The sequence below is a fragment of the Protobothrops mucrosquamatus genome, unplaced genomic scaffold (genome assembly GCF_001527695.2).
Source record: "Protobothrops mucrosquamatus isolate PMUCROS unplaced genomic scaffold, P.Mucros_1.0 scaffold298, whole genome shotgun sequence".
Taxonomy (NCBI): domain Eukaryota; kingdom Metazoa; phylum Chordata; class Lepidosauria; order Squamata; family Viperidae; genus Protobothrops; species Protobothrops mucrosquamatus.
In genome coordinates, this window is record NW_015386641.1 from 171516 (window position 1) to 198321 (window position 26806).

General features: G+C 38.2%; 1 protein-coding gene across 1 annotated transcript in view; it reads right to left on the minus strand.

Moving 5' to 3' along the window:
• The window catches only part of PLD1 (phospholipase D1), a 120838-nt gene that overhangs the window by 14194 nt on the left and 79838 nt on the right, over positions 1 to 26806 (minus strand). Inside the window, exons 14-22 of the mRNA XM_015814930.1 lie at positions 24998 to 25108; positions 23267 to 23491; positions 20095 to 20296; positions 19040 to 19168; positions 18715 to 18833; positions 18281 to 18394; positions 15498 to 15608; positions 12836 to 12924; positions 1513 to 1626 (exon numbers count right to left, since the gene is read on the minus strand). Of these exons, the coding sequence (XP_015670416.1) occupies positions 1513 to 1626; positions 12836 to 12924; positions 15498 to 15608; positions 18281 to 18394; positions 18715 to 18833; positions 19040 to 19168; positions 20095 to 20296; positions 23267 to 23491; positions 24998 to 25108 (1214 nt within the window). The remainder of the gene's footprint in view (positions 1 to 1512; positions 1627 to 12835; positions 12925 to 15497; positions 15609 to 18280; positions 18395 to 18714; positions 18834 to 19039; positions 19169 to 20094; positions 20297 to 23266; positions 23492 to 24997; positions 25109 to 26806) is intronic.

Below are 26806 nucleotides of genomic sequence, written 5' to 3' on the forward strand. Positions count from 1 at the left end.
AAACATGTAACACAATCTATAATTTAAAATTTAAAGACACCCTTCCCTTTAACACAAGCACGAGAGAAGTAGAATTTCCTATAACTTTACCAGCTAGTAAACTGGAAGAAAGGTTACAAAAATGAAATAAATTCTACAGATCTAATCACAGATTCTTGGCTAAAATGTCTATCACTATCTCGGAGAAAAAGGATTACTTCGGCAAATGATTCTTGCTTGCTTTTCCTAGATGTTCCTTGAATCTGACAAATTGAAACTTTAAATCACAGTCTCTGGAACAATTTTTATCTAAGCTTTTTTATATCACAGTAGCAGGTTTATTTTCCCAGAAGATCTACCTCCCATTTCAAACAACAGAGTAACTTTTCTCTTTAGCAGAAAGGGCTAAGATGAAGAAAATCTTCTTGAAAATCTCAACTACACTTCAGTCTACAGATCCTATGTATTGGATGTGTCTTGGTTCTAGTCCAAGGTACATTACAGAGGAATAAAAAGAAATGCCTTGGTAAGACCATGCTTGGAATATTGCATCCAGTTTTGGTTGCCATGATATAAAAAAGATGTTGAGAATCTAGGAAGAGTGCAGATAAGAGCAATAAAGATGATTAGGAGACTGCAGGCTAAAATATATGAAGAATGGTTGCAGAATGGTTTAATGAAAAGGACTAGGGGGTGACATGATAGCAGTGTTCTAATATTTGAGGGGCTGCCACAAAGAGGAGGGGAGTAAAGCTATTCTTCAAAGCACCTGAAAGCAGGACAAGGAACAATGGATGGAAACTAATCAAGGAGACAACCAGTGGTGGGATTCAGCCAGTTCACACCAGTTCAGCAGAACCGATAGCTAATTTTTTGTTGCCCAGAATGGACTTCCGGAAGCGGCATCCACACAGAGAACCGGTTGTTCACATATTTGAATCCCACCACTGGAGACAACCAACCTAGAACTAAGGAGAAATTACAGTATCCAGGATCCAATCTTTTCCAAGCTTTCAGATGTGCTGGAACCGATCCTCAGGACCGAGATTGGATCCTGCAACATTATCCTGGGACACATATATTCACTTTCATTGGTAAAGAGAAATTTTCTCATGGAATGAATCAATGAAATTACTTGCTTCCAGAAGTTTTGGGTGCTCCAACAGTGGAAGATTTTAAGAAGAGATTAGACAACCATTTGTCTGAAATGATATAGGGTTTCTGCTTGAGCAAGGGGTTGGACTAGAAGATCTCCAAGGTCCCTTCCAACTCTGATATTCTGTTATTCCTTTAGCCTAACATTGCAGGCACAATAGTAATAAGTTCTGCTCATCATGAAATCTAGGCAGCAATGAAGATCTACATCTTAAGACTTTGTTTCAGCAGATGGCTCTATGGCCAAGGGCTCCTTTTACTCTGGAGCCTCTCTATTTGTTTTTTTGAATCTGGGCCAAGCATCCATTAGATTCCCTACTAAAATGCTTTACTACATTTCTGAAAATAAAAGGATCCAGGCTTGACCTGTAAAGTTACCTGTAGTTAAAATGCATAATGGTCTGAAGAGCATTGCCTCCTCCTGTTGAAATATCACCTTCAAAACCAGGCAGCAGGGGAATCACCACGTAGACTCGGTACCGTTTGTTTTCCCTAAAAGAAAAAAAAAACCCAACTAATTTAGCTTTGTGACAATATTGTATATTTTACAGTACTGGCAATTCAGTACAATACAGGTAGTCCTCAGCTTAGGACTGCAATTGGGACTGGAATCTTGATTGTTGAGTGAAAGGTCATTAAATGAGAAGTTATGTGACTGTATTGCTCAAGAACCACAAACCCAGCATTCCTGATTACATTCATTAAGCAATCTCCCAGGTTCTTTAAGCAGATGGACCAAGGAGCTGCCTGCTGAAGGATTTCAGCTCCCCGCAGAGCTGAAATCTTCTGACAGGCAGCCTTTTTGCTCTCAAAGAATTTGAAAAAGGAATCCTATTGGCAGACAGTAGCAGCTTGCAACCTTCCCTGCCAGATTTCCACTGACTTTCTCAGGAAGGTTGCCAACTTCGAGAGCATAATAACGTGAATGCAGGAAAGAATGGGATGCTTTGCAATAGCTGAAAGTGCATTATGGGCTACAAAGAACCCTTTCCAAGACTATCATAATTTTGAACCAGCATAAAAATAAACAGCCAAAAATTGAGGACTACCTGTAGAAGCACTCATGATGTTACCTAAACTAACTAAATATCTGCACCAGCTCATAGTTGAACTCCATAGTTCAACTATGAGCTGGAAGTGCTTTACAAGCCATAAAGAGTCCTGTTATAACTGTCGTAATTTCGGACCAGCGTTAAACAGTCATAAGTTGAGGACTACCTTGTGGAAAATGAAAATATTGGCTATTGTTCTTTTATGCAAGGTTTAGGCCCAGGTAAACTGAATCAGGCCTGATGGACAAAGTATTGAACCAAAGTCTGTGCTGTGCTTAATTTTGCAGTTTGCAATTGTATTTTATTTAATATGATTTTGCTAAGCTTGCTTGTTTCAAATATATTTAGAACACAAGGACTGGAACAGTAAGAAATAGGGAACTGAAAGTAGCTGATGGATGCGGGTTCCAATGTACATAGATATATGTGGAAAGTTATGTTCAGCAGAAGGTCAGCAGGAGGTCAGTAAAAAGTCAGCAGAAGTCAGCAAAAGTCAGCGGACCATCTGACTACAGTCTTAGAATGAGAAAGGGTATAAAGGGTTGGGACTGGACCTGATTGATTTGCCATTGGCCTATAGCTGTCCTTTTGGAATCTGCTATGCCATATGGTCCTCATTGCAATGGGTTATTAATATAAATGATGTTGTGTTATTATGCTTGATATGCTTCAAATCATTAGCAAAACAAACCTCTGAATCTTAAAGTAAGAATTATTGTTTTGTGTTGCTGTCTCTTGTCTTTTCCATTGGGTTTTTCCACAACAACCTGTACAGGCACTCATTATGTTACCTTTTTGGTAACTAAATATCTGCCAGAAAACCACCAAGCTCAGAGAGCACCAAGGATGCCATAGTTCAACCCTGAGCTATAGATATTGTCTTCTATTTGAAGAATGTATTTTAAAGATGTATACTGGGGATCGGGGAACTGATGATTTATTTTAATATATAAACACAGAAATGTTTGGGTGGGGTTTATTTTTGAATTGTCTACGTAAAGAACGATGATCTGTGAAACTTGTTAAATATGAAAAAGGGCGGTAGAGCATAAAAATAGCAAATTCTCTCACAGATTATCTTTACTTTACAGTTCTGCTATGCTTCTCACAGCCCTCCCATTTCACATACACCACACCAAATCACAAGACAAACAAGCAAGAACAGACATTGAACAAAGATTGGTAAAGCAACACTTGTATTTTATAGATTTCAAATGATTTAATCAAGTTGTTAGCACTGCTAAGATCTTTCCCAACCTGGCACTTTCCAGAAACCCTGGACTATAATGTTGGTTATTATGTATTTAAAGCATCCAACAAAACTGAGTTCTCTCTGGGATAGAGATCTATATACTACTAAATCTCTCCTGTCTGTACCTTTAACAGGGTGAAATGATGCCTATTAGGGCAACACTTTTTCAACCAAGGTACTTCAAATGGGTTAACTTAAAGAACGCCCGGACCATTACTCTAGTGAGAATGAAATTTTGGAAATTTTTTGCCATTTCAGTGCTACTGCTGTTTAGAACCGCCTCTGTGCTGCTGCGGTCATGTGATCCTCATTTACAACATTCCCTGACGCCTTCTGACAAGTCACTGGGGAAGCCTAGGGAGCTTGCAAGGAGGAAGTCAATGGCAATCATGGAACTTTAGCTGACAGTGGGAGCAAGGCAGCAGGTTGGGACTTGCAACTTCCTTCCTGTGAAGCTTTCAGTGAGAGAGTTCAATGGGGAACCATGCAGGGAAGGTTAGAAATTGCTCAGGTAAGGATGACCCAAAGAATGACCCACGGGTTGTCTAGTATCTATTTAAAAGACAATATAAATAACAATAACAAAAATAAATAAACCAAAATAATATGAGCCACAAATATATAGTGGCTCTAAAATGGTTGATTAAAATGCTCAGAAAAATTTGAAAACACTTAGAAACATGTGCCGGGCAAGTCTCTCTGATATAGTAGAAACTGTAGCCTCACTTTTTAGGAGACTATCATGCTGGGGAAACTAACTAGCTCCAAATCTACCCAAAATTTAATTCCCAGTATTATTTGAAGGAACTGAAGTTGTATTGAGCAAAAATAATTTTGTAATACAGGTCACGCCAAAGAGAAATCCATACTTTCATAAAAAATTCATCTTCTAAGAACAACAACCGAATAAAATCATATGAATATTTCTGAAGCCAAACTAGGAAATACAGCTGCTATCACTCACTTTGATTTGCAAACTGCCTTTCCCTTTTAATCCGAAAGTATTGCTCTTATCTGAATTGACAGATTATTATCATGCTGACCAGCCAATTTCTGGGCTATTTTATTTCCGGAGAAGCCCTTGTGTCTCTTTAGTTAGAAATCTTACATGCATGCACTACACCCATAACGTGTAAGTTGCCAATGTGTAGTATTGACATGGAGACTAGCCTTCCAAATACACGTTACAATCTATATAAATAAAAATGTAAATGTTCGTTTGTTCAAAATCTTAAATCTCCGAAAGTTCTTCACCGATTGCTTTGAAATTTTGACACAATGTTGCATTCGAATACGCGCATGTTTTTATATACCTACTATTATATAGATGTCACACCTGTGACAGGTAAAAACATGCCTTTTTCATTGTTTTTCATTTAACCAGACTGAGCCACAGGAACACGTGGCCAGATACAGCTATTTGGAATGGTTAAAAAGGATGACTTTGTATTGGGATGTAATCCAAGGAGACAGGCAGTAACCAGTAGGTGGCGAACATCATATGGCTTGGATAAAATTGACTGGGGAAATGGTAATCCATCAGTAATTAGTTTCTGAGCCTTTAAAAGGCACTTGGGGCTTTTGAAGAAGAAACAGTCAACATCATATTAACTAATTAAAAATAATTTTAGATAATTAATACCAGACATATGAAAAGTTATATGACAATAATGCCAGGAGGCTAATGCAATGAAAACTCCTTTCACCAAGTCACAAAGGAGGTGAGACTTCTGGGTTGCAAAGAGCGCAATTTTAAATGATATAGTCATTTCAACTACAGCAACTATTTCTGCCATCAAAGGTCATGCTGAACAGAATGGGAAATCAATCAATCTTCACACTTCCAAAACGTAAGATAATATCTAAATATTTCAGTTTTGTAAGGAATCGATTCTAAGCAAATTTTGCAAATCCCTTATGGATATACATCACTATGAACAGCAGCATCTGCAGAAGATTGTGGAAAAGCTGAACCAAGTAAAACCTCTATTAATGCACTGATGTATTCATGTAGTTATCATGGATTGAATTTATGCATAGTGAGTTAAAATCTCCCTGCAAACCATACAGAACACCCCAAAGCATAGAATTACACATACACTGTGTAGATCGTTGGGGGGGGATCCAAACTTTTGTTTACCTGGGTTGCCCTGAGTGAAGAGGAATTGTCTTGGGACATATGTAAAATATATATTCAGGTAGTCCTTGTGTCAAAGCAAAACATCCGTGGATGAGAGTTTAGCTAGACATAACAATACTAGACCTAGTGTGTGAATCAAGGTTATTGAAATAAGAGATGATAAGAATTGGCGGGTTGGAGAACTGGAGGGAAAGCCTGCATTTCAAACTAATTGGAGAATGTGATTTATGACTGTTAATTGGAGGAGGGAATTGTGCTTTGATACTATGTGCTCAGGGGAGGGGAATTCAATTTTTGACTTCGACTATGTTAGTGCCGATGCTATGCTTCTCAAATAAAGATTCTTTAAGGTAAACAATGCCTCGAAGTTCTTTGAAGAATTTCATCTGTCGGAACCATGACACCTTGACTTACAACCATTTGTTTGGTGACCGTGCAAGGTTACAATGACATTGAAAATAGAGACTTATGATTGCTTTTCACACTTCCGACCACTGCAGCACCCCTGTGGTCGAGTAATTAAAATTCGGACGCTTGGCAATTGCCATGTATTTATGACCATAGCTTTATACCAGGGTCATGTGATCACCTTTTATGACCTTCTGACAAGCAAAATCAATGGGGAAGCCAGATTCACTTAACAACTGTGTTACTAACTTAACAACTGCAGTGATTCGCTTAACAACTGTGACAAGAAAGATCGTAAAATAGGGCAAAATTTACTTAACAACTGTCTTGCTTAGCAATGGAAATTTTGGGGTCAATTGTGGTCATAGGTCAAGGATTACCTGTGATATAGTTAATGTATATAAATCGCATACTAGCTTTCCAGGCTCGTGGGTTGGACATACCTGGAGTAGGCAATCAAGAGTAGGCAATCTTTAGCCATAGATATATGGCCTGTGGACCAGCTCCTAGTTCAATGTTCAAATGTTCTCTTAAAGGAATCAGATCATACTGTACTTCTGGCTAAAAAGAACATTTTTTCCAAATCACTTGGGGAAAAAGTAAAGTCAGAATAAGAGAGAAAGAAGGATGTAGTCATAACCACGTCAAGCTCTATCTAGCCCAGGAGTGTCAAACTGCCGGCCTGTGGGCCGGACGCATCACGTGGAAACCGTGCCCACCCCATTGCCAGCAATGGCAAAACCGTCCTGATACGTTGCGCGACGTCATGTGACGTCGCGAGTTTGACATGCCTCATCTAGCCCAAATAAACTGCTCTCAAGGGAGCATGGTCCAAAACTGTAACAAGAAGACATCTGTATTAATAGCTTCTGAAGCTAGCAGGGAAAAGAAGACCTGATATCTGTTTGAAATAGATTGTTCCTAAAATCCACTGTTTATATAAGTAATAAAAATACATCCTTATTTTTGTAAAGACTAGGGTACTTTGTCTATGTACTTTTCCTGAAATTAGTTTTCAAGGGTAAACATACATTTGGCTTAAAATTAAAGACTATCACCCGTGTGAGACAGGATAGAGAGCACATATGTGAAGTTAATTAACGAAACTTTTCAAAATTAATTAGACAAATTAATCACCCAGGAGCAACCTACTTCATTAAAAACAGCTACAGCATGCCTGGAAAAACAGAACAGTTGATATTTATTTATCAGAGAAACTGAAGTTGCAAAGATGTGATCGTATTTATTATATATGTTTCAATTGTCTCAAGGACTGAGAGGTATATATTCAGAGGGTGGGAATTCTCCATCTGACCTTTCCATTAGAGGCAGTCCCTGACCTATGACCACAATTAGGGTCAGAATTTCCACTGTAAGTCATTGCAGTCAAATTGGATCTTGATCTTATGACAAATTTTACAGCAAAAATACAGCACCAGAGTCATTAAAATCCAGGTTCCACAATGTTGTTTTTTCCCCTGGAAATTAGCAAAAAAGGTTGCAAATCATGATCACATAATTGCAGGGCACTGCAACTGGTTGTAAATGCAAGTAGTCCTCAAGCACCAAATTGCGATCAAGGGCTGTGAGGTGGTACAACAATATAGACTAGACTAGACTAGAATTTTTTATCGGCCAAGTGTGATTGGACACACAAAGAATTTGTCTCTGGTGCATAAGCTTTCCGTGTACATACAAACACAAAATGACCGGTCATAGATCATAAATCATAGTTTCAATCATTATTCATAAGATACAACACTCAGTGATGCTCATAGGATGCTAAATAAGCAATCAACATAAATTATACTAGGATACTGAATAAAACAATTAATAATAATTAATAATTAATAATTGCAAGTACAGGTCATCACTTTTTCCAAGATCTTTGTAACTTTGAAGCATTGTTAAATGAATGGTCATAAGTCGAGGATTACCTGAACCATTTAAATAATTATGCAAGAGCAAAATTTACAGACCAGAAGATGCAAAGGCAAAGTATTTTATACAGTATATATATCTGTGGTATTTTTACCACTTACTGACCAACAGGAGGCGGTATATGACTGGTTTCATTGTCATTGGAACTCATCAATTTTAGATCTTAATCAGTTCAACTTCTTTTGATAAGAATTGAAACTATAGATTTTATTCACCATTATGTAGTGCACTCTGCTTTATGAACTATGGTATCCTCACTATAGCCTGTAGGAAGGGAGGTATAAACTAAGCAATGAGCATGTGTCTTTCTTATTTTAAGATCTCAGATTAGAAAGACAAATCACAGAATTGTGGAACTTGAGAGCATGCAACCTCTAGCCTGAGTGTATGACATACTACAATTTGTCTGTCTAGTCTGAGAACTTAATACACTAGGGCAGACATGTCAAACTTGCGATGTCACGTGACGTCGCGCAATATATTGGGCCGGTTTTGCCATTGCCGGCAATGGGGTGGGCGTGCCTTCTGGATGACACGTCCGGCAGTTTGACACCCCTGCACTAGGGGACTAGGGTTGACATGTTAGCAGTGTTGCAATATCTCAGAGGTTGCCACAAAGAAGAGGGAATCAAGCTATTCTACAAAGCATCTGAAGGCAGGATAAGAAGCAATGGATGGAAACTCATCAAGGAGAGAAGCAACCTAGAACTAAGGAGAAATTTAGAATAATTAATCAGTGGAACAACTTGCCTCCAGAAGTTGTGAATGCTCCAACATTGGAAGTTTTTAAGAAGAGATTGGACAACCATTTATCTGAAATGGTATAGAGTTTCCTGCCTGAGCAGGGGGCTGGACTAGAAGACCTCCAAGGTCCCTTCCAACTCTGTTATACCATTCCATGGGTCTGGTTAACATGTTTCTTGGATGACCACATAGTTTCCTTAATGACCACTCAATTATGGATGTACGGTAAGTCAAGGACTACCTGTATGATCCTACATCAGATCTGTACCACGAAGCCTCCGTAGCAGAACATCCAGGTTCAGCCATAGTTTCATTCCATACAGCATTAACCTTGTGAACTCTCAACCTTCCTCCTTCCGTTATATATTTAAGATGGACAGTGTTTAATACTAATTTATGTATATGTAGGGGTGTGGGTCTATACATATGTTATATATAGTATGTTTAGGTGTGGGTCATGTATGTGTTTCATTTTGAGAGCGGGCAATAAATTTCATTTTTGATGTGTGCCGTTGTGCCCACAGTAAAAAAAAAGTGACAATAAAGGTTATCTTATCTTACCTCAGAAGACATCCAAATCAATAACTCAGAAATGGGGAAACTGGGGCAATTCAGATGTTGCCAAACTGCAACTCCCAGAAGTCCTAGCTACCATTGCCAAAGGTGATATATGTCACCTCCAGGCTCCTATGGGAAGGATAATATCCCCAGTGCTTAGAGTATCGACACAAAAATTAGGTATCTTTTCTCCAATTCTGTTACTGAGAAACATTTTTGCTTATCTGTATGCAGAACGCTTAGTGGGAAAAACAGAAAATGTAGCTTGATATTTTGTTTTGCTATCGAATGGAATCCTGGAGATCCAATTTATTTGAAGCACATGGGCTCTTGCAGCATAAATGTTGATCTGGAGGCCAAGCTGCAGGTCTCACTATCAATCAAGTTTCTGCAAATGCTCTGGGGATTGAGAATTGATCACTTGCTTTGATAGGAATACAATTTGTTACAATGCCTATGCCATTACCTGAATCACAATTATACCCAGGGAAGCATATTCTGCCTCTTTAGCTATATTCTATGGAAAACCAAGGCTCTATTTAGAATGATGTAAATGCACTTTTCATTTGCATAATTTCTTCGGCTAACGAGAGTTGTGGAACCTTCAAGCAGCCTGGAAAGGTTTCAGCCAAGGCCTTCCTACAAAGGATTTGTGACCCGCGAACAAGTACATTGTTTGTTCTCATGGCTCAATAGTTAAAAAAAAAATTGTGGAAACTGACTACAAAATACAAGTAGTCCTCAATTTACAACCATTCATTTAGTGATGGTTGAAAGTTACAATGGCATTGAAAAAAGTGATTTATGATCGTATTTCACACTTACGACCAGTGGTGAGATTCAGCTGGTTCACACCACTTCGGCAGAACCGGAAGCTAATTTTTTTGTTGCCCAGGCCCAGAACGGACTTCCGGAAGCAGCATCCACACAGAGAACCAGTTGTTCACATATTTGAATCCCACCACTGCTTACAACTTCAGCATCCTTGCGCTCACGTGATCAAAATTCGGATGCTTGGCAACTGACTCGTATTTATGACGGTTGCGGTGTCCTGGGGTCATGTCATTCCCTTTTGTGACCTAAGAAGCAAGAGTCAAGGGGGAAGCCAGATTGACTTAACTGTGTTAACTAAATTAACAACTGCAGCGATTTGCTTAACCACTGTGGCAAGAAAGGTCGTAAAATGGGGCAAAACTCACTTAACAACTATCTTACTTAGCAATGGGAATTTTGAGCTCAATTGTGGTCATACATCGAGGACTACCTGTAATAAGTAATGCCACCCTAACCACGCATAACTCCAAGCAAATCTTCCTGAATTTAGGAAGGCTCGCTCCTGACCAGATGTAAATAATTCACTTACAGGTACATATGAACCAGTTGCCAAGCGTCTGAATTTTGTTTGCGTGATCGGTGTGTGTGTGTGTGTTTGTGCAATAGTCATAAGTGTGAAAAATAGTCATTTAATCACTTTTTTCAGTGCCGTTGTATCTTTGAACGGTCACTGAACGAACTGCTGTAAGTCGAGGACTACCTGTATATCCCATCTGCTTTTTTTCAATAATTGTGCCATTTGGTAATTGATTTATATTTGGGCCTGAGGACTCCAGAAAATAATAATAATAATAATAATAATAATAATAATAATAATATAGTAATAATAATAGTAATAGTAATAGTAGTAGTAGTAATAATATAATAATAATAATAATAATAATAATAATAATAATAATAATAATAATAATAATAATAATAATAATAAACACTGTCATAAACTCACTGAAAAGCAGCAGCCTAAGAAGAAAAGCATAAAAAAAAGCAGGAGCAGCCAAAGGATGACCAAAAAGGAGAGTTAGAGCCACTTTTGGAAGGAACTGAAAAGGTTATACATGAAAGCTGTTAAATCCAAAGCTGCTGTAACAGTCTCACAGTTCAGAGATGATGCATGGCTACAACGGCTAATGACTGTGCTTCTTGAAATGCAAGCTTTCCTTTTAGAAATTGCAGACAATTGTCAATGTTCTTTCTCACCCAGACTATGCGAAGCTACAGTGATCTTCAAGCTGTTGTTAGGTTAGAACAGTGATGGCGAACCTTTTAGAGACTGAGTGCCCAAACTGCAACCCAAAACCCATGTATGCATCGTCAAGTGCCGGGTGAGCGTGGCCCATTGGGTGGGCGTGGCCCATTGGGTGGGCATGGCTGCGGTGGTAATGGCAGACTGGGTGGAACTAAAAAGTTCAATCAATCATTTCCAACTTTGCAAGATCTTTTTTTTTTCCCTTGAGAAGTTGAAATTGACTGATTGAACTTTTTTTTTTTTGTACACAGTAGTGGAGACCTAAAACGAAAAGGTTTTATAAAACCCAGCTGAAGGCCTAGGACTGGGGCGACGGCGCGCATGCCCACCTGCGTCATAGGTTCACCACCACTGGGTTAAAATATTCCACCCTGCCAAGATCTTTCATTCCTTTTATATAAAAGATAGTCACTTGCCATTCAGGTAACCAGCAATATTTTACATATCACTTAAATGATTAAACAAAGAGAAGCGCAAAAGACACACCCACACATACACACACTTCAGTTCTCATCGAGCATTTAGACAGAGAAGGAAAATTGTGACAATATCTGGCAACATCAAGTCAGAAGGTGCAACATGTTATTTGGCCCCTGAGTTTCAACATTCTGCCTATAAATCCAGACTTATACTGTGGACGTGACAAATCTGCCTTGGACAATGGGCCCATGTTGTTGAAAAGCTGCATCAACCTTGAGATAAAGAAACATACATGACAGAAATCTACACAGTAACCTTTTTGGCCATGCACCACTGATGGATATTTATTGTTTAATTCATTTCAGGAATGGGCTGAGAACTTATAATAATAGTTCAGATGAATATGGCCTGTCCACCTCCATCATTGCAAAAGGAAACAATATTTTTCCCTTGGGGCTCCTTGGGGATATTGATTGTTTTCTTGAAAATGTTTCATTACTTGCCTAGATAAGATCATCAGTGCTAGCCTAGCCTAGCGTATCACCTGGCACTGATGGTGTATCCTAGTCAGGTAATGAAATGTCTACAAGAAAACAACTAAGCTCTGAGAACACTAAGAACCCCATAGTTCAATCCTGAGCTCCAAATATTCTATTATTCTTTTTTTCATATGATAGCTAAAGTATAAAATAATATCAGTGCAGTATTGAGGACTGTTAACTTACTGCTTGAACCCCTCTCATTCCAGCAAATTCTATAAAATCTGCCAATTCTTGAAGATTATCTAACTTTTAATTAGCTCATCATAGAAAATGTATTTGGACAACTCTAGTTCCCTCAGCCAAGAAACAGAGATGAGCATCGTGCCCTAGAATTGATACAACTTGACAGGTAAACCTTTACTTTTTTTTTTTACTCTCTAACTTTGAAGGCTTTTAATTGTGCTTCCCCTAGGTGTGCTAGAAAAGTCTAAGCTAATGTTTCTCAATCTTGGCAAATGTAAGAGGTCTGGATCTCAATTCCCAGAATTCCTCAGCAAGTTTTTTCCTTTGCAAAAATAGTTGCAAAACTCCCCCCGCCCATTTTTTGCAGCTACTGTAGGTTACCTGTAAGCTTTGAGAATTCTGTGTGCAATGGCATCACCAATTCGGTTCGACACAAGTTTGTCGTCGGCGCAGCTAATAAAAAACTGGTTCTACAATGGGGGAAAGAAAAACAGAAAGGAGTTGGAAATATTTACGCTGCTAACGAAACTGAGTTATTGCATGCTTTTAATGTACAATATTTGGAAAGGCAACCGTTTCTGAAGGAGGAGCTCTGGGATTATTTGTAAGATTATTTTGTGAAATCTGACGAGAAGAAGTCAGAGAAGATCAGCTTTTCTAAAAGGGGAATCTATAATTAATGACCTTCTCTTCCAGTTACTACCTTAGCCGTCCGGAAAGCGTTGAGCAAAATCCCAGTGCATTCTATTTACATAGACTAGACTTCAACCTGCTGTGCAATAAAATCAGGGCTTTTCAATATTTTCACAGATTGTACCACTTTTAGGACATGACAATATTCGAGTACCACCAGTCCTTAGCAAGGTGTCAAAAACTTGACGACTAAAAAAAAGGGATGGGGGGGGATTTTGGGTTTTACTGGTTAGATTCATTTGTTGTTATAGAAATGGCTAGTTTATAATATTATGGAAAAGTAAAAAGTTGAGGTTCAATGTTAATGCTTCCTTCTACTGCAACAGAGGAAATCAGAAGTCAATGCCTTTTCTTTTCTTTTTCCCTTCTCCCCCTCACTTTTCCCCTTTTCTCTCACCTTTCCCTTGCAAAAGCCCCCCCCTCTTACCCTTTGCTCGCAAAAGCCTCTTGCTCGCTCTCTCACTCACTCTTTGCTTGCAAACGGCTCTCTCTCTCTCTCTCCACTGCTTCGCTAACAAAAGCCTCTTCTCTCTCTTTCTCCATGTGTTTTTTTTCCTCTCCCTCTCCCTCCAAAATCTGCTCCTTTTATAGCTTCTCCTCTCTCCGCCCTCCTCCTCCTTCTTTTCTCTTCTGGGTGCGCCGGAAGCTCCAATCAGCATGTAGCCGCACACGCAGATCCTGGGGCTTCTGCTGAGCCCTGCAGCTCCAGCTGATCTCCTCCAGGCCTGTGCGGCATCACTTTAGCTCGTTCCCTCCTCCGCTATACTTGGCTAGGGGTCGTGTACCACCTGTCAGGTGCTAAAGTACCACCGGTGGTACGCGTACCAGCGGTCGAAAAGCCCTGCTCTAAATGGCCTGGGAAATGACTCCCAGAATTCCTGCTGGCTGCTTGAGAATTCTGGGACATTTATTTCCCAACACTTCTGAAAAACACAAGGTCATGGAAAGTTCTGGCTGGAATACTATTTAATCGAAGAGCACATCTTGAACTGAATTCCAGAATTCTCAGCCATGCAGAAAGGTTACCTAGCAGATAGATTAAAGTTTCTTCAATTCTTGGAAGAAAGAAAGTTTCTCGAGAGACCCCTCTTCTGAAGAGCTGCATGGACAATAGAGAAGGCAGCAGATCTTTTCAGTGATAGACACCACTTTCTGCAATATTCTTCTCCCACTCTTTGAGGATTTAAAACAATTAAATCTACATTTTTTCAGTGGCCTTTAACTATGGACTGTTACCGCAGTGATTTTCATTTATATAATTATTTGCTTTGTTCCTCTCGATTATAACATTATAGTATAATGGGTTATACTATGGTAGAGTATAATAATGGTATAGTATAATCTACAAAGACTGGGTGGTTAACAAAGAAACAACATTATAACATTAAGTTATAATATTGTTTTTTTTGTAAGTCACCCAGTCTTTGCAGATTGGCCCAGATAAAACTGTAAATTAGTCAATTGACCAATCAATCAAGAATAACATAAAAAATCGCATTGAAATTATTGGAGCTCTGCAAAGGAATGTTTAATTTATATTTCTCATTGATAGAATTTGAGTATCTTGAGTATCCTTGATCATTCTCATCAAATACCAAAGGTTTATTACAACGATGAACCATAGTTTCTCAAGGCACACTGAACATGACATTTCTGGGTGCATGAAGAAAATAATGAATTGTGACTCATTCTGCACTTTGAAAGCCCACCATTTCAACCCAGAAAGTAATAAACAGGCAAAAATTACACAATAGAAGCAGACTCCTATAAACTGCTGGAGTAAATTCATGGTATCTTTCCCCAAACTGAGGACCTTCTAGTTATGTAGACTTCAACTCCCAGGGTCCTCCAGCTAGTGTGAACATTACTGAGAATTCTGGGAAGTGAAGTCCACCCATCTGGAGGGCAATCAAGGTGGGAAAGCCTCATTTATGTTACTGTTGGCCTGATTCCTACAGAAGACAATATATAAGACAGGGGTCTTCAAACTTGGCCCTTTTATGACTTGTGGACTTCAACTCACAGAATTCCTCACCCAGGCACGCTGACTGAGGAATTCTGGGAGTTAAAGTCCACAAGTCATAAAAGGGCCAAGTTTGAAGACCCCTGATATAAGATATGTGATGGAGAAGAGGCCCAATGATTCCATCCAATTCCAGGGGATAACCCACCTGGCCTTCTAAGGCAGCTGCCTCCAATCATGAAAATACTCCTACTTAGGCACATACAAAGGCAAAGGCAGCACTATTTATGTCACTGAAGAATTTCAACCTATATGAAAACTATAAATATACCCTCCCGCTACTTTCACTGAACTGAGCCAGGTCTTCTACATATGGCAACTACTTGCCTCTATATAGATGTAGTGCTTGCTGTTTTCTATCACGCTCACGTAAGCAGAATGGATCGATTCTTCATGGTACTTAATACCAGCAGACCAGTCGGCAGCAGAGCGAAGCACCTGGGAGAGTAAACACCAGCTTTTTTTAAAAAATAGATAGATAATCATATGCAAGGAGTTTCTGTTTCACAGCATCCAGCCAGTTTTAACATAAACACCTAACTATATGCAATGTTAGCTCTGTCTCCTAAGAATCAGTTTCTGGCGGCAAATCTTAATATTACTTTTTATTGGATTAGCACAGGGGTCTTCAAACTTGGCCCTTTTGTGACTTGTGGATTTCAACTCCCAGAATTCCTCAGCCAGCACGCCTGGCTGAGGAATTCTGGGAGTTGAAGTCCACAAGTCACAAAAGGGCCAAGTTTGAAGACCTCTGGATTAGCATGTCGTCTGAAGCCCCCATTTGTGGCTTATCATCAAGCAAACAATGGCATTGAGTGAGATGTGAACCCACTCACTGATTGACTGCAGTTGTTTTTCAGCCTTGCCTGAAGGTGTTGGGACACTGAACATGCAAGAATTGGCGAGCTGAGAAGGAGGTAAACTCTATTGCTGGCCTCTATCCATTTTCCAAACAGGAAGCAACTAAGGGAATATCAGACAATAATCTCAGATTGCCACTAGCTTCATCTGAGGAGGCAAAAGGGAGAGGGAGGAGGAAGGGATTACTGTCAGCAGAAGATGGTTTTCCTAAGAAAAGCAGTAGAAAAACCTCAAACAGCTGCTACCCCTCTTGCCAGTGTTAACACAACAAAGCATTTCGTTTCTCTTGTCTGAAAAGAATGATGTCATCTGCTAAAACTCTTGCAGATCATGTACTAATGGACTTAAAACAGAGGAAAGCAGATTCCTAAGAACAGTTTCACAATATGACAAAGGGAAATTATGAGTCCTGCCTCATTGGATGTGTAGGAGAAGGAAGTGTCTATAAGATCTACTTTAATTTACATTCTTGCACTGGGTAGCAAATTGGATCCAATGGTCCTATATTGACTATATTCAAAAGGTACATGCACGTGTTGATAAAATTGCTTAAATTGCAATATATAGTTAACTTTGGATAACTTAAGCAGGTTAGTACAGGTATAGTCCTTGACTTATGACCAAAACTGAGACCAAAATGTCTGTTGCTAAGCAAGCTGACTGTTAAATGAGTTGTGCCTGACTTTACAACCTTTTTTTGCCAACGTTAAGGGAATCGCCACGGTTGTTAAGTGAATTACACAGTCGTTAAGTGAAGCTGGCTTCCTCCATTGTCTTTGCTTGTCGGAAGCTGTCTTTTAGTGGCTACTGCTGCCTCCTAGCTAATCAAAAAGAGAAGGACATTTGCGCAGTACTGGAAGAATGAAGGAATACTATCAGATGAAGAAATAATTTAAAAAATACTAGAATGCGCAGAGATGGACAGATTGACTATGAGGCTGAAGAAACGGACTATTATCAAACCTGGAACTTATTTTACTATTGGCTAGAGGAAAGAATAAAGAATTAGGAATTAAATATGTATTAGCATATGTAAACTCAGACAGCACGTTGGTTGAAAAATTATTATTGTTTGCATGGAAAAAATGAATAAAAAACTTATAAAAAAACAAAACAAAAAGAGAAGGACAAGAAATGGCATCTTTAGGGCTATCTAGACGGAGAAATTAAAAAATAATAATAATCATCCAGAAAACGGCAGTGGCAAGTTACTTTTGTTGTACTGTTACCAAGAAAACTCCATGGTTCTATACATGACATCCTTAGGAGTCACGCTCAGTTTGAAAAACTTTATCTTCAAATTGCTGGGACTGTCCATGCCTACAATGAGCAAAGCAACACTTTCTTTGTTCCAGCAAAAGTTTCCATCAATCATTCTCATTTTAAAAAATGTTCGATAAACATTTTTGTTTGTTTTGTTTTGCTTTGAGATGATGATTCTCCTGTTGGAAATAAATTTTATCTAGCCAGGGACCTTGTCTCGGCAAAAGCAAAGGCCAGCAGATCATAAAAGTCAAGGAAGACAAATACTTTTCAATTTCACAGCATTACAAGAGAACAATCAATCCCATCCACAATTGCCTCCTTTGAAACTTTTTCTTACCAACTAATTGTGTTTGGACAAGTCATTCCAACTCCTAAGATTTATTTCCTGCGGAACAAGAAACAAGCTTTTCCAATCTGAACATTTTTCAAATAATCTTAGACGGCAACTTTCAATCTTGCAAATAATTGAGAAATGCGCAGAGCTTTTCCAGAGAAGAGTATCTGTCTTCTCTTTCTCCCATTCCCATTCTTCATGATTTAAGAGTCCAAAAACATATTTTCCTGTCAAGTTGTTTAAAGGAGATTTTAATGAAACTGAAGTGGCAAATGGAAGCCTACTTTAGTGATACAACTGGGAAATGTCTTTTGTTGGTAATTTCAGAAGGCCGCTGAACACTGAGTGACTTTACTTCTGAGTAAATATCCCCAGGGGTAGCTTTGTCTCTGTTTTGAAGAATGGAATATTTTATATAGATGTTTTTTCAGTGGATAAGAAAAATAAAAAGCTGTGGATCTCTTCCACAACCTCTCCAGACACATCAGGGATATAGAAAGAAGAAAAGTGGCATTTAATCTAGGGTTCAGAACAATTTCAATCTTGGAGTCATTTTATAAGGCTTCTCATGATGACAGAAGGAATCCAATGTCTAACTTCGCCAGTTATGGAGCAGTTATACATTTCATAAATATTACAACATTCCTACCTGCACTTTGGTGTACACAGCCTCGGGGACTTGATACTTCAACTCATCAGCTGTTCGCTGAGATTTTGGCAACAAGAAAGGGTATGAAAGGGACCTGTATTTGGATTTCATCATCTTGTATCATAAAAAAAAAAAAAAAAGAAAAAATGGGAAAAATTGTAGTCATGTTAAGATTTAACATACAGTTATGACCGTGACATCATTTTACTTCTTACAGACTAGGGCAGAGGTAGGCAACCTTGGCTCTTTTATGACTTGTGGACTTCAGCTCCCAAAATTCCTGAGCCAGCTGTGCTGGCTCAGGAATTCTGGGAGTTGAAGTCCACAAGTCATAAAAGAGCCAAGGTTGCCTACCCCTGGACTCGGGATTCAGAAGATTCCAAATACCTGAATAATTGTTCAATTGAATAATTGAAAAACTACATGACACCCACCTTTGTGAAGTTCCAACGTTGAATGAAGTGCCGAGCTACATTCCGTGCAGCTTTGCCATGGACCACAGAGGCAATGTCATGCCATGGCATTCTTGGCATGGTGTAGCGATCAATAAAATCTAAAAGGGAAGCAACAACAACAAAATGTCAAGAGCCAAAAGAACCACCAGCTATTCTTGGGTATGCTACCAACACCTGGTTGGCTATTGTGGGAAATAAGATACCCAATCACCTAGGCTTTTGCCCTCCGCTAGCAAAATATTGTCAAAAATTCATTGGCCCCTACTGACGTCCAGATATGATTCTAACTTGCAGTGATGCTTACCAGCAAAGGGTTTATCCAGTTGGACCCAATCTTTAAACACCAAGTTGCAATAATCTTTTCCATGCCAGAATCTAGTTTCACCAAGAAGCTCTCCAACCCCTGTCTTCAAACTGCGAACTGAGCCTTTACCTGTTTCAAAGAAAACAGATTCAACACAAGTACAAAATAGATTTTTGGAACTTGGTATTAACAGTAATCTCAATTATTATGCAAATATTTAATCTTCTTTAAATTAATATCAGTCATGAAGAAGAGTGCAACCTCAAAGCATAGCAAGCAGAATGTTATTCAATAGATTAAGGATCTCTTCTCTTCTCTTCTCTTCTCTTCTCTTCTCTTCTCTTCTCTTCTCTTCTCTTCTCTTCTCTTCTCTTCTCTTCCCTTCCCTTCCCTGCCTCCAACAACATGTGTTAATGTCCCAGAGCAAAGAACTTGTTCCTATTTTCTTTCTGTTTCTTACATCTTACAAAGATAGAATAGAATAATATCTTTATTGTTACTTTAAATGTACACTAGTCAGCATACATTAAAACGAGATTTCGTATCACCAGTAACAGTTAAGTGAAGTGATCACTCTAACAAAGAAATGTGAACACGAGTTATGTTCATGTTCCTGCACTCTCTGAAGCATCTTTTAAAAAAAATATTTCAGAAGCCTGGCACAACCCTTCTTTATATATCCTGGAGATCAGTGTAGCAATAGTTGGTCTTAGGAATGAGGAGACCAGTTCCAAATTTCCACTAGATTGTAAATCTCATTGACCTGAAACCATTCAATCATCCCAGCTTCATCATATGGTCCTTGTGAAGATAAGAAGATATATTATTTTGCTCCCTTGAGTTGGATGTACAGCATATATAATAGTCTGAGTGCCACCTACCTTTATGTTGCTCAACTTTTCCCTATTTTATGGAGAAATTTAATTGATTTTATTTGAATAAAACCATCAATTCATTTTTATATAATCCTCAAAGTTCTTGAGACCTGCCTTGAAAGGATTTTTACCCTGAAATATGGCAAAGAAATACAATGAATAAGTAAACAAATCACTCACAAGAATCACTGTCTACGCTGCTCACGCTATCTGCGTGATGCATAGTATGTCGATGGAGCTGTCTGTAGATGCTGAATCTGGCAAATTTCTTGGGTCTCCCTACTCCTTTCATTCTTGAAGCTTCTGGGGCATCGTCACTGCATCCTTGAAGAGGTGTAATTACTGGAGGCTCCTTCTGAGGTTGAACAGTTTCAGCTAAAGACTTGGGGCAGAAAAAGGACACATAAGGTTCAATTTAAATATGTGTTTATGTATCTGTCTTGGAGAAGGTGGCTGCTAAGAATTGACACCTGATTTGGTGGTATGTAATCAATTTTAATCAACATGTATCTCTGTGTATTCAGAATATGTAACAGCCCTTATATGCATATACCTATAAATGAGGGTATATCAAATCTGCCAACATCCATAAAAGCCATCACAACATATTTTAATGTCCTCATATCATGATGTCATAATGCAAATAGTGCATTTATGTAATGATATCATGACGTCTAATATAAATGTGCAAATCATGTCATATTTTTTTTTAAAATCCCATATTTATCATCACTTGCTCTTCTTGCCCACAGATGCTTTTGGACCAAATGAATCAAAGCTGCTCTCCAGGGAAAACGAATGAGCTATGAAGAAGAGCCCTCCTATTTTCATTCAAAAGTGACACAGACCCACAAGAACTACATCACATGCAACTTCTGAAAAGATGGGACAGGTTTAAAGGGAACGCATAGAATGAACTTCAAGAGAAACAGAAATAAATATCCAAGCCAATTCTTTGGCATGGATATTGCAAAATTAGTTTTGGTTTCATGTGTTTACACTCAAAAGATTTCCCACTGCATGTTATCAAAAACAAATATTAGAAACACTTATGCAATAATTTAAATCACAGTTCTCTTCAACAGATGAGTTCTGGATTCTGAGCTGAAAGTCAGTGTGTCTGAATATGCCTAACAGTTGTAGCCACTATAGAATGTTTCCTGGAATCTTGAAACATCTCCAGCTAGTTCACAACCCCATTAGGTCCATCAAGTGATGCTGGTGTATGGAAAAATGGTTTCATACATGTGTGTCCACCAATGAAAGGAAAGAAGAAACTGGCATTCTCCAATTCTGGCAAGATTGCAACTCCTAGCCTTCTCAATCTAACATTGACTAAACCCTTGATACTCTTAAGAAATATACCAGCTAATGTGATCTGAAAAAAAGTTGTCTAGACTAAGGACTTTGATGCTAGGATTGATAGGGTTGATGCTAGGATGTCAAACCACGTAGTAGGGCTGTATTATCCTTCTCATCTTTCCTATTACCTATTCTTTTAGCATCTTATGACTTTGTTGTCTGTGTCTTATGATTTATGTTGACTGCTTTTATTGAGTATCCTACGACTATCACTGAGTGTTATATCTTATGATTTATGATGATTGTATTTTAGGATTATGATCATGATTTATCATTTGTTGCTTGTATGTACAGTGAGAGCTTATGCACCAGAGACAAATTCTTTGTATGTCCAATCACACTTGGGCAATAAAGAATTCAAATTATAAAATAAATAAATAACAATAAACAAATAAGACCTGGGGTGTCCCAACTGATCCTGCAAAAGATATTCAGATAGAAACTGAAGGTAGGTAAATATTCGGTTTCTACAGCATCACAGGGTGTCTGCAATCCACATTAAATTGGCTTGTTAGCAGGGGAAACAGTGTTAGCAGTGCAGGTTAAAAGGCACCAGAAACTGGATGCAGGAAATCTTATTTGATAGATACAGCCCTTTATAAAATGACTTCCCATTAGCTGAGCCTGCTAGAAATCTTAAACCAATTGCCAGGCACCTCCACTGACCCGAGCAGCTGTCTAAATGTCAATCTGAAACAAGGTAGGAGAATTACTTTCTCAATTTCTTGTTGGTTTTCTGAAAGAGACAATTTAAAAGGAAGGGAAACTGACCTATACAATATTGTATGTATTTATTTTACACACACTGAGTTCAGAGGATTTGGAGATCAGTAAAGTGCAAGACACCTGTACAATTTAATTTTGGATGGGGATATTAGTAAATTAACTTTAGAATCTCTTTAAGAAAAAGCACACGCTTTAACAAAGTGAGCGAAATCAAAATCAGAATCAAAATCTGATAGAAGTCACCCTGTGTTCCTTTGCCTTTTCTTTGTGGCATCTTATCAGTTTAAATCAGGGTAGGAAAGGACCATAAATAAAAAAATGTTAGAGTCATACATTCCTTGTTGTTTCCTAAGTCAGAGTTCTCTGGAACCTGACAGAAAGGTTATAAAAGACAACCCTGCAGATATATGAGATATTTGTGAATATGATTTTATCTAGACAAAGTTATCTTGGAATGTGTACATTGATACATATATTTGCTTTTTAAAAAATATAACTTTTATTAAGAATTTTAATTGTATTAAAAAGTAATAAAAGCTCAACATAGAGAAAGAAAACGTAATGGGAGGAAAGAATAGGAAGTGCTGGGAAAAATAAAAAGGAATAAAGAAAAATGAATTCTAAACAAATAAAAACAAATTTAGCAACTCTTTGCCCCCTATAAGGTTAAATAAACATCTCTTCATTCCATATTCCATCCTTTACCTATAAGCAAACTCATAAAACATTAATCCTAGAGTAAGCAAAATGTCCTTAAAGGGTTCCAGAACATTGCCAAACAAGAAAATCTTATTTTAACTGTGATCAAATAAACTCACTTTATATTCCTTCATTTTACTTTTTAAGTCTTGATCTTTAATTCAATCAAATATTTATTTCTATCCCACCTTCATTATTTTTACAAATAACTCAAGGCAGCAATTATATCCAACACATTTTTCTCCTCCTATTTTCCCCACAATACAACCCTGTGAGGTAGGTTGGGTTGACGAAGATTGACTAGCCCAAGGTCAGCCAGCTGGCTTTCATGGTTAAGGCAGGACTAGAACTCACAGTCTCCTGGTGATTGGTCCAAAGTCACCCAGCCAGCTTTCATGCATGAGGCAAGACTAGAACTCACAATCTCCTGGTTTCTAGGAACAGGTTTGATATTGACGTTTCCTGAACAAGCTGAAGGTAGTACCAATCTCAGAAGTTGCTTCCCTGATTTGTGTAGTCCCACCTCACCAATGTGTGCTCTTCCCAATGTGTGCTCTTCTCAGACTGTAGAAATCATACTTACAGAAAGATTCACTGAAGACTCAGATTTGGCTGCTGTCATACGTTTCACACTGCCCACATCTGTCAGTCGGTGCTCATTGTCATCCCATCTGCCATACGCCAAATCTATGCCACCAACAAAAGCTACGGATTGGTCAATGATCACCAGCTTTTCATGGTGGGCCCATAAATAAACAGTAGATGACACATGATCAGGGTGCCTCATTACCTGGAAAGGAAACACTGACCTTAAAATCAATGGAGTTATAGATGAAGATTTTAATCTAAGGTAGAAACCTTAGATGATCAGAAATTCCATACAGGTAAATAAATATGTAAGATTCCCTTTTTGAGTAGGTTTTTCTCCATCGCATTCAACCAGCATGCTGCCCCAATTATGTAATCATTCCTAAATTTAGGAGGACTTTTTCTCTTTGGCTAGGTTTAACACCTTCTTGACACTCAACAATGAAGCAAGGTTCTATGCTCACATGGAAAAGGAGCAACTTTGAGTCATTTTGTATTTTATTGTCCCTGATTTATGTCTGGAGTTGTTATCTCTGTTTCTAGATAAATGCCTTGGTCATTCAGATTCATTTTATCTTTGACCTGTCTGATCATCTTGATACCGTCTCATTGAATGCAGCCAAAGACAGGCAGCCCTTGACTTACAACCATTCATTTAGCAACTGTCTGAAGTTACAGCAGCACTGAAAAAAGTGACTTACGACTAGTCCTTGCACTAACGACAGTTGCAGCATCCCCACAGCCATGTGTTCAACCAGCACATATTTATGATAATTGCAGGAGCCCAGAAACATCTGATCCTAATCTGCTACCTCCCCAGCTGGCTTCCAACGAGGAAATATTCACTTAATGATTACATGATTCACTTAACAACTCCAGCAATTCACTTAATAACCATGACAAAACAAAGTTGTAAAATCGGGTGGGAGTCATTTAACAATGCTTTGGTTAGCAATGGAAATACCAGTTCCAGCTGTGGTTGTAAATCAAGGATCACCTCTACTGCCTATGGAGATTCTCAGTCATCTAGTTCATGGTTGTCCCAAAGGTACTTTTTCAAAAAGCAACTGGACTTTCTTGGTTTTTTCCTTGAAGACGAGTTTCCCTTCTTGGATGAAAAGTGAAATGTTTTCAAGGAACCCCCCACCCAAAAAATCCAGTTGCCCTTTAAAAAGCACCTTTGGGGCTACTTGTACTCTTTTGCTATCTCTAGTATTCAATAAGTATCAACAAGAAGGTTTTAGATATCTTTTTTCTCAGATGAGCTGATTATTTAGTTCTACTTTATTACAACTGGCAACATTACATTTTCACAGTTCTATATAGCGTTGTTTATTTGGGAATAGCATGTGTTATGTATATTTCAGTACATTTTATCCTTGGAATTTCTTTTGATCTGGTCTATAAGTATAATAAAACTGAACCAAAGTTTGTGATTTCCTCTAGAAGAATGAACAGGACTGATTTACTGGCAAGGCCAAAACGACAGAATGGAAACTACTTTGTGTATATCTTTCGGACATGTCCTTGTAAACGTAATAGAACATGTTTTTGAGTACAGCACTAAAGTACTGCTTCTTCCCATGCCAATCTTGAAGTTGTTTTGTGAATAGAGCAACAATTACTCTATGAAACTCACCGCCTCAATGTGGAACAGCTATTCCTGAAGATAAATAAACAGTGTAATTGTTACAATGGATACAAATACCTTAATATTAGGATGTAGGCGCATTAGAGTCCTCTTGGTATATTCACTGTTGATACCCAAAGCAAGCTCTACCTCTTTGTAGAGCATCACAAAGATTCTCACTCCTTGTTGCTGTCAGAAGAAAAAAATACCAGTCATATTTGATGCATGCAGAACCAACTAAAAGATTCATGATTGTTTTAGACCAGTGTTTATTTGTTGGGGTTATGCTATATTAGCAAGCTGGGCAATCTTTTGTGGGTCAGGGGTTAGAAGAAGGGATGTTAAGAAGAAAAATGATGCTACTAATGGCCCATAGTAGGTAGGATTGCCTAAATCTATGGGTAGAGCCAAGATTCTTTTTTTTTTTTGGACAGAATTAAAAATATGGCAATCTATTTCACAGTTTGAATTACAATTTACAATTTTTTCTTTCCTGACAGTGGCAAGCACACATGAGGTCAATTTTCTGTAAGCACATTGTGCAAAGTTGGTGAATCAGCTGAACAAAGGGGCTTGAAAACCTCTTGATTTGCCCACTCTTAAAACAAACAAATAAAAATGGGAAGAAAATGGACTACAGTCATTAAATGCAACAAAATACACATTTTACTTATTGCTATTTGGATTTTATGAGCCACAGCTTGACTTCTGTATCTGCTTCAACTATCCATGAAGGCCTACTTCAGGCTTCCTATCTTTTGAACTGGGAGAAGCTGCTTCCTAGAGAAGGATCTTTTTGGCGGTGATCCTCTAATGTGGAATTCCTTACCAGAGGGATTCTTCATTTCTCATTTTGCAGTGAGAATACTTGAGCGGGATAGGTAAGCTGCAGTGTCCAGATGTTATTCTGCATACATGGTTTTCTGGCTAATAACTTTTATAATTTGAAGATGTTTTGACTGAGGTATTTTTAAGTGCTATTGATGACTAATATAAAGAAAAAAGCTGACATTAACAAATGAATAGGTTCCAGAATCTGAAACCTTCAATTTATATAACTTCAGATGTTAGTCACATAGCGTAGAACTTCAACAACATCTTCAAGAAGAGAATCTTTCTTTTTCTCTTTCTCCTTTCTTTCTTTCTTTCTTTCTCTTTCTTTCTTTCTTTCTTTCTTTCTTTCTTTCTTTCTTTCTTTCTTTCTTTCTTTCTTTCTTTCTTTCTCTCTCTCTCTTTCTTTCTCCCTTTCCCTTTCTTTCCTTTCCTGTCCTTTCCTTTTCTCCTTTTTCATTATGGATATTCCAGTATTTTAGATTCTATGCCCAATAACAAATGCTATATGTGGCTGGCACCCTTTATCTGCAGGATTCTTGCCCTCCTTGAAGAAAAGACATGGGAAAAGAAAGAGATATTTCTGGATAGTTTGAAAAGGCAAAAATAAGGGATCTTCATTCAGAAGTAAAGGAGGTATCTGGGAGAACAAGTTTCTCTTTTGATAAATGCATGTCTTGTGAACAGACCAGCAATCCATCCTGCAGCAGGCATTTACTGAGTGTGCCCAGGATGAGGTGTCAAAATTCCAGATGAGCTCACTAAATATTCCAAAACACTAGACAGCTCTGCTCCTGCTCTATGTTCCTTTGATGCTGGTAAACATTATCCTAATCTAAAATAACCATGAAACTTAGCAACCTGCCCATGGTTAAAAAATAATTGCTAAATTCAAAATTAAAACTAAAAATATCACCCAGTTTAAAATCTAAGATCTCGAAGCAGAGCAACCCAAGGGACTTCAATTGTGACGTGACCTTTTCTTCCTTTGCCACAATAAAATTATTTTATGTTTGCCAGAAGTGTATCAAGGATTTGATCGCCATCCCAAGGTGA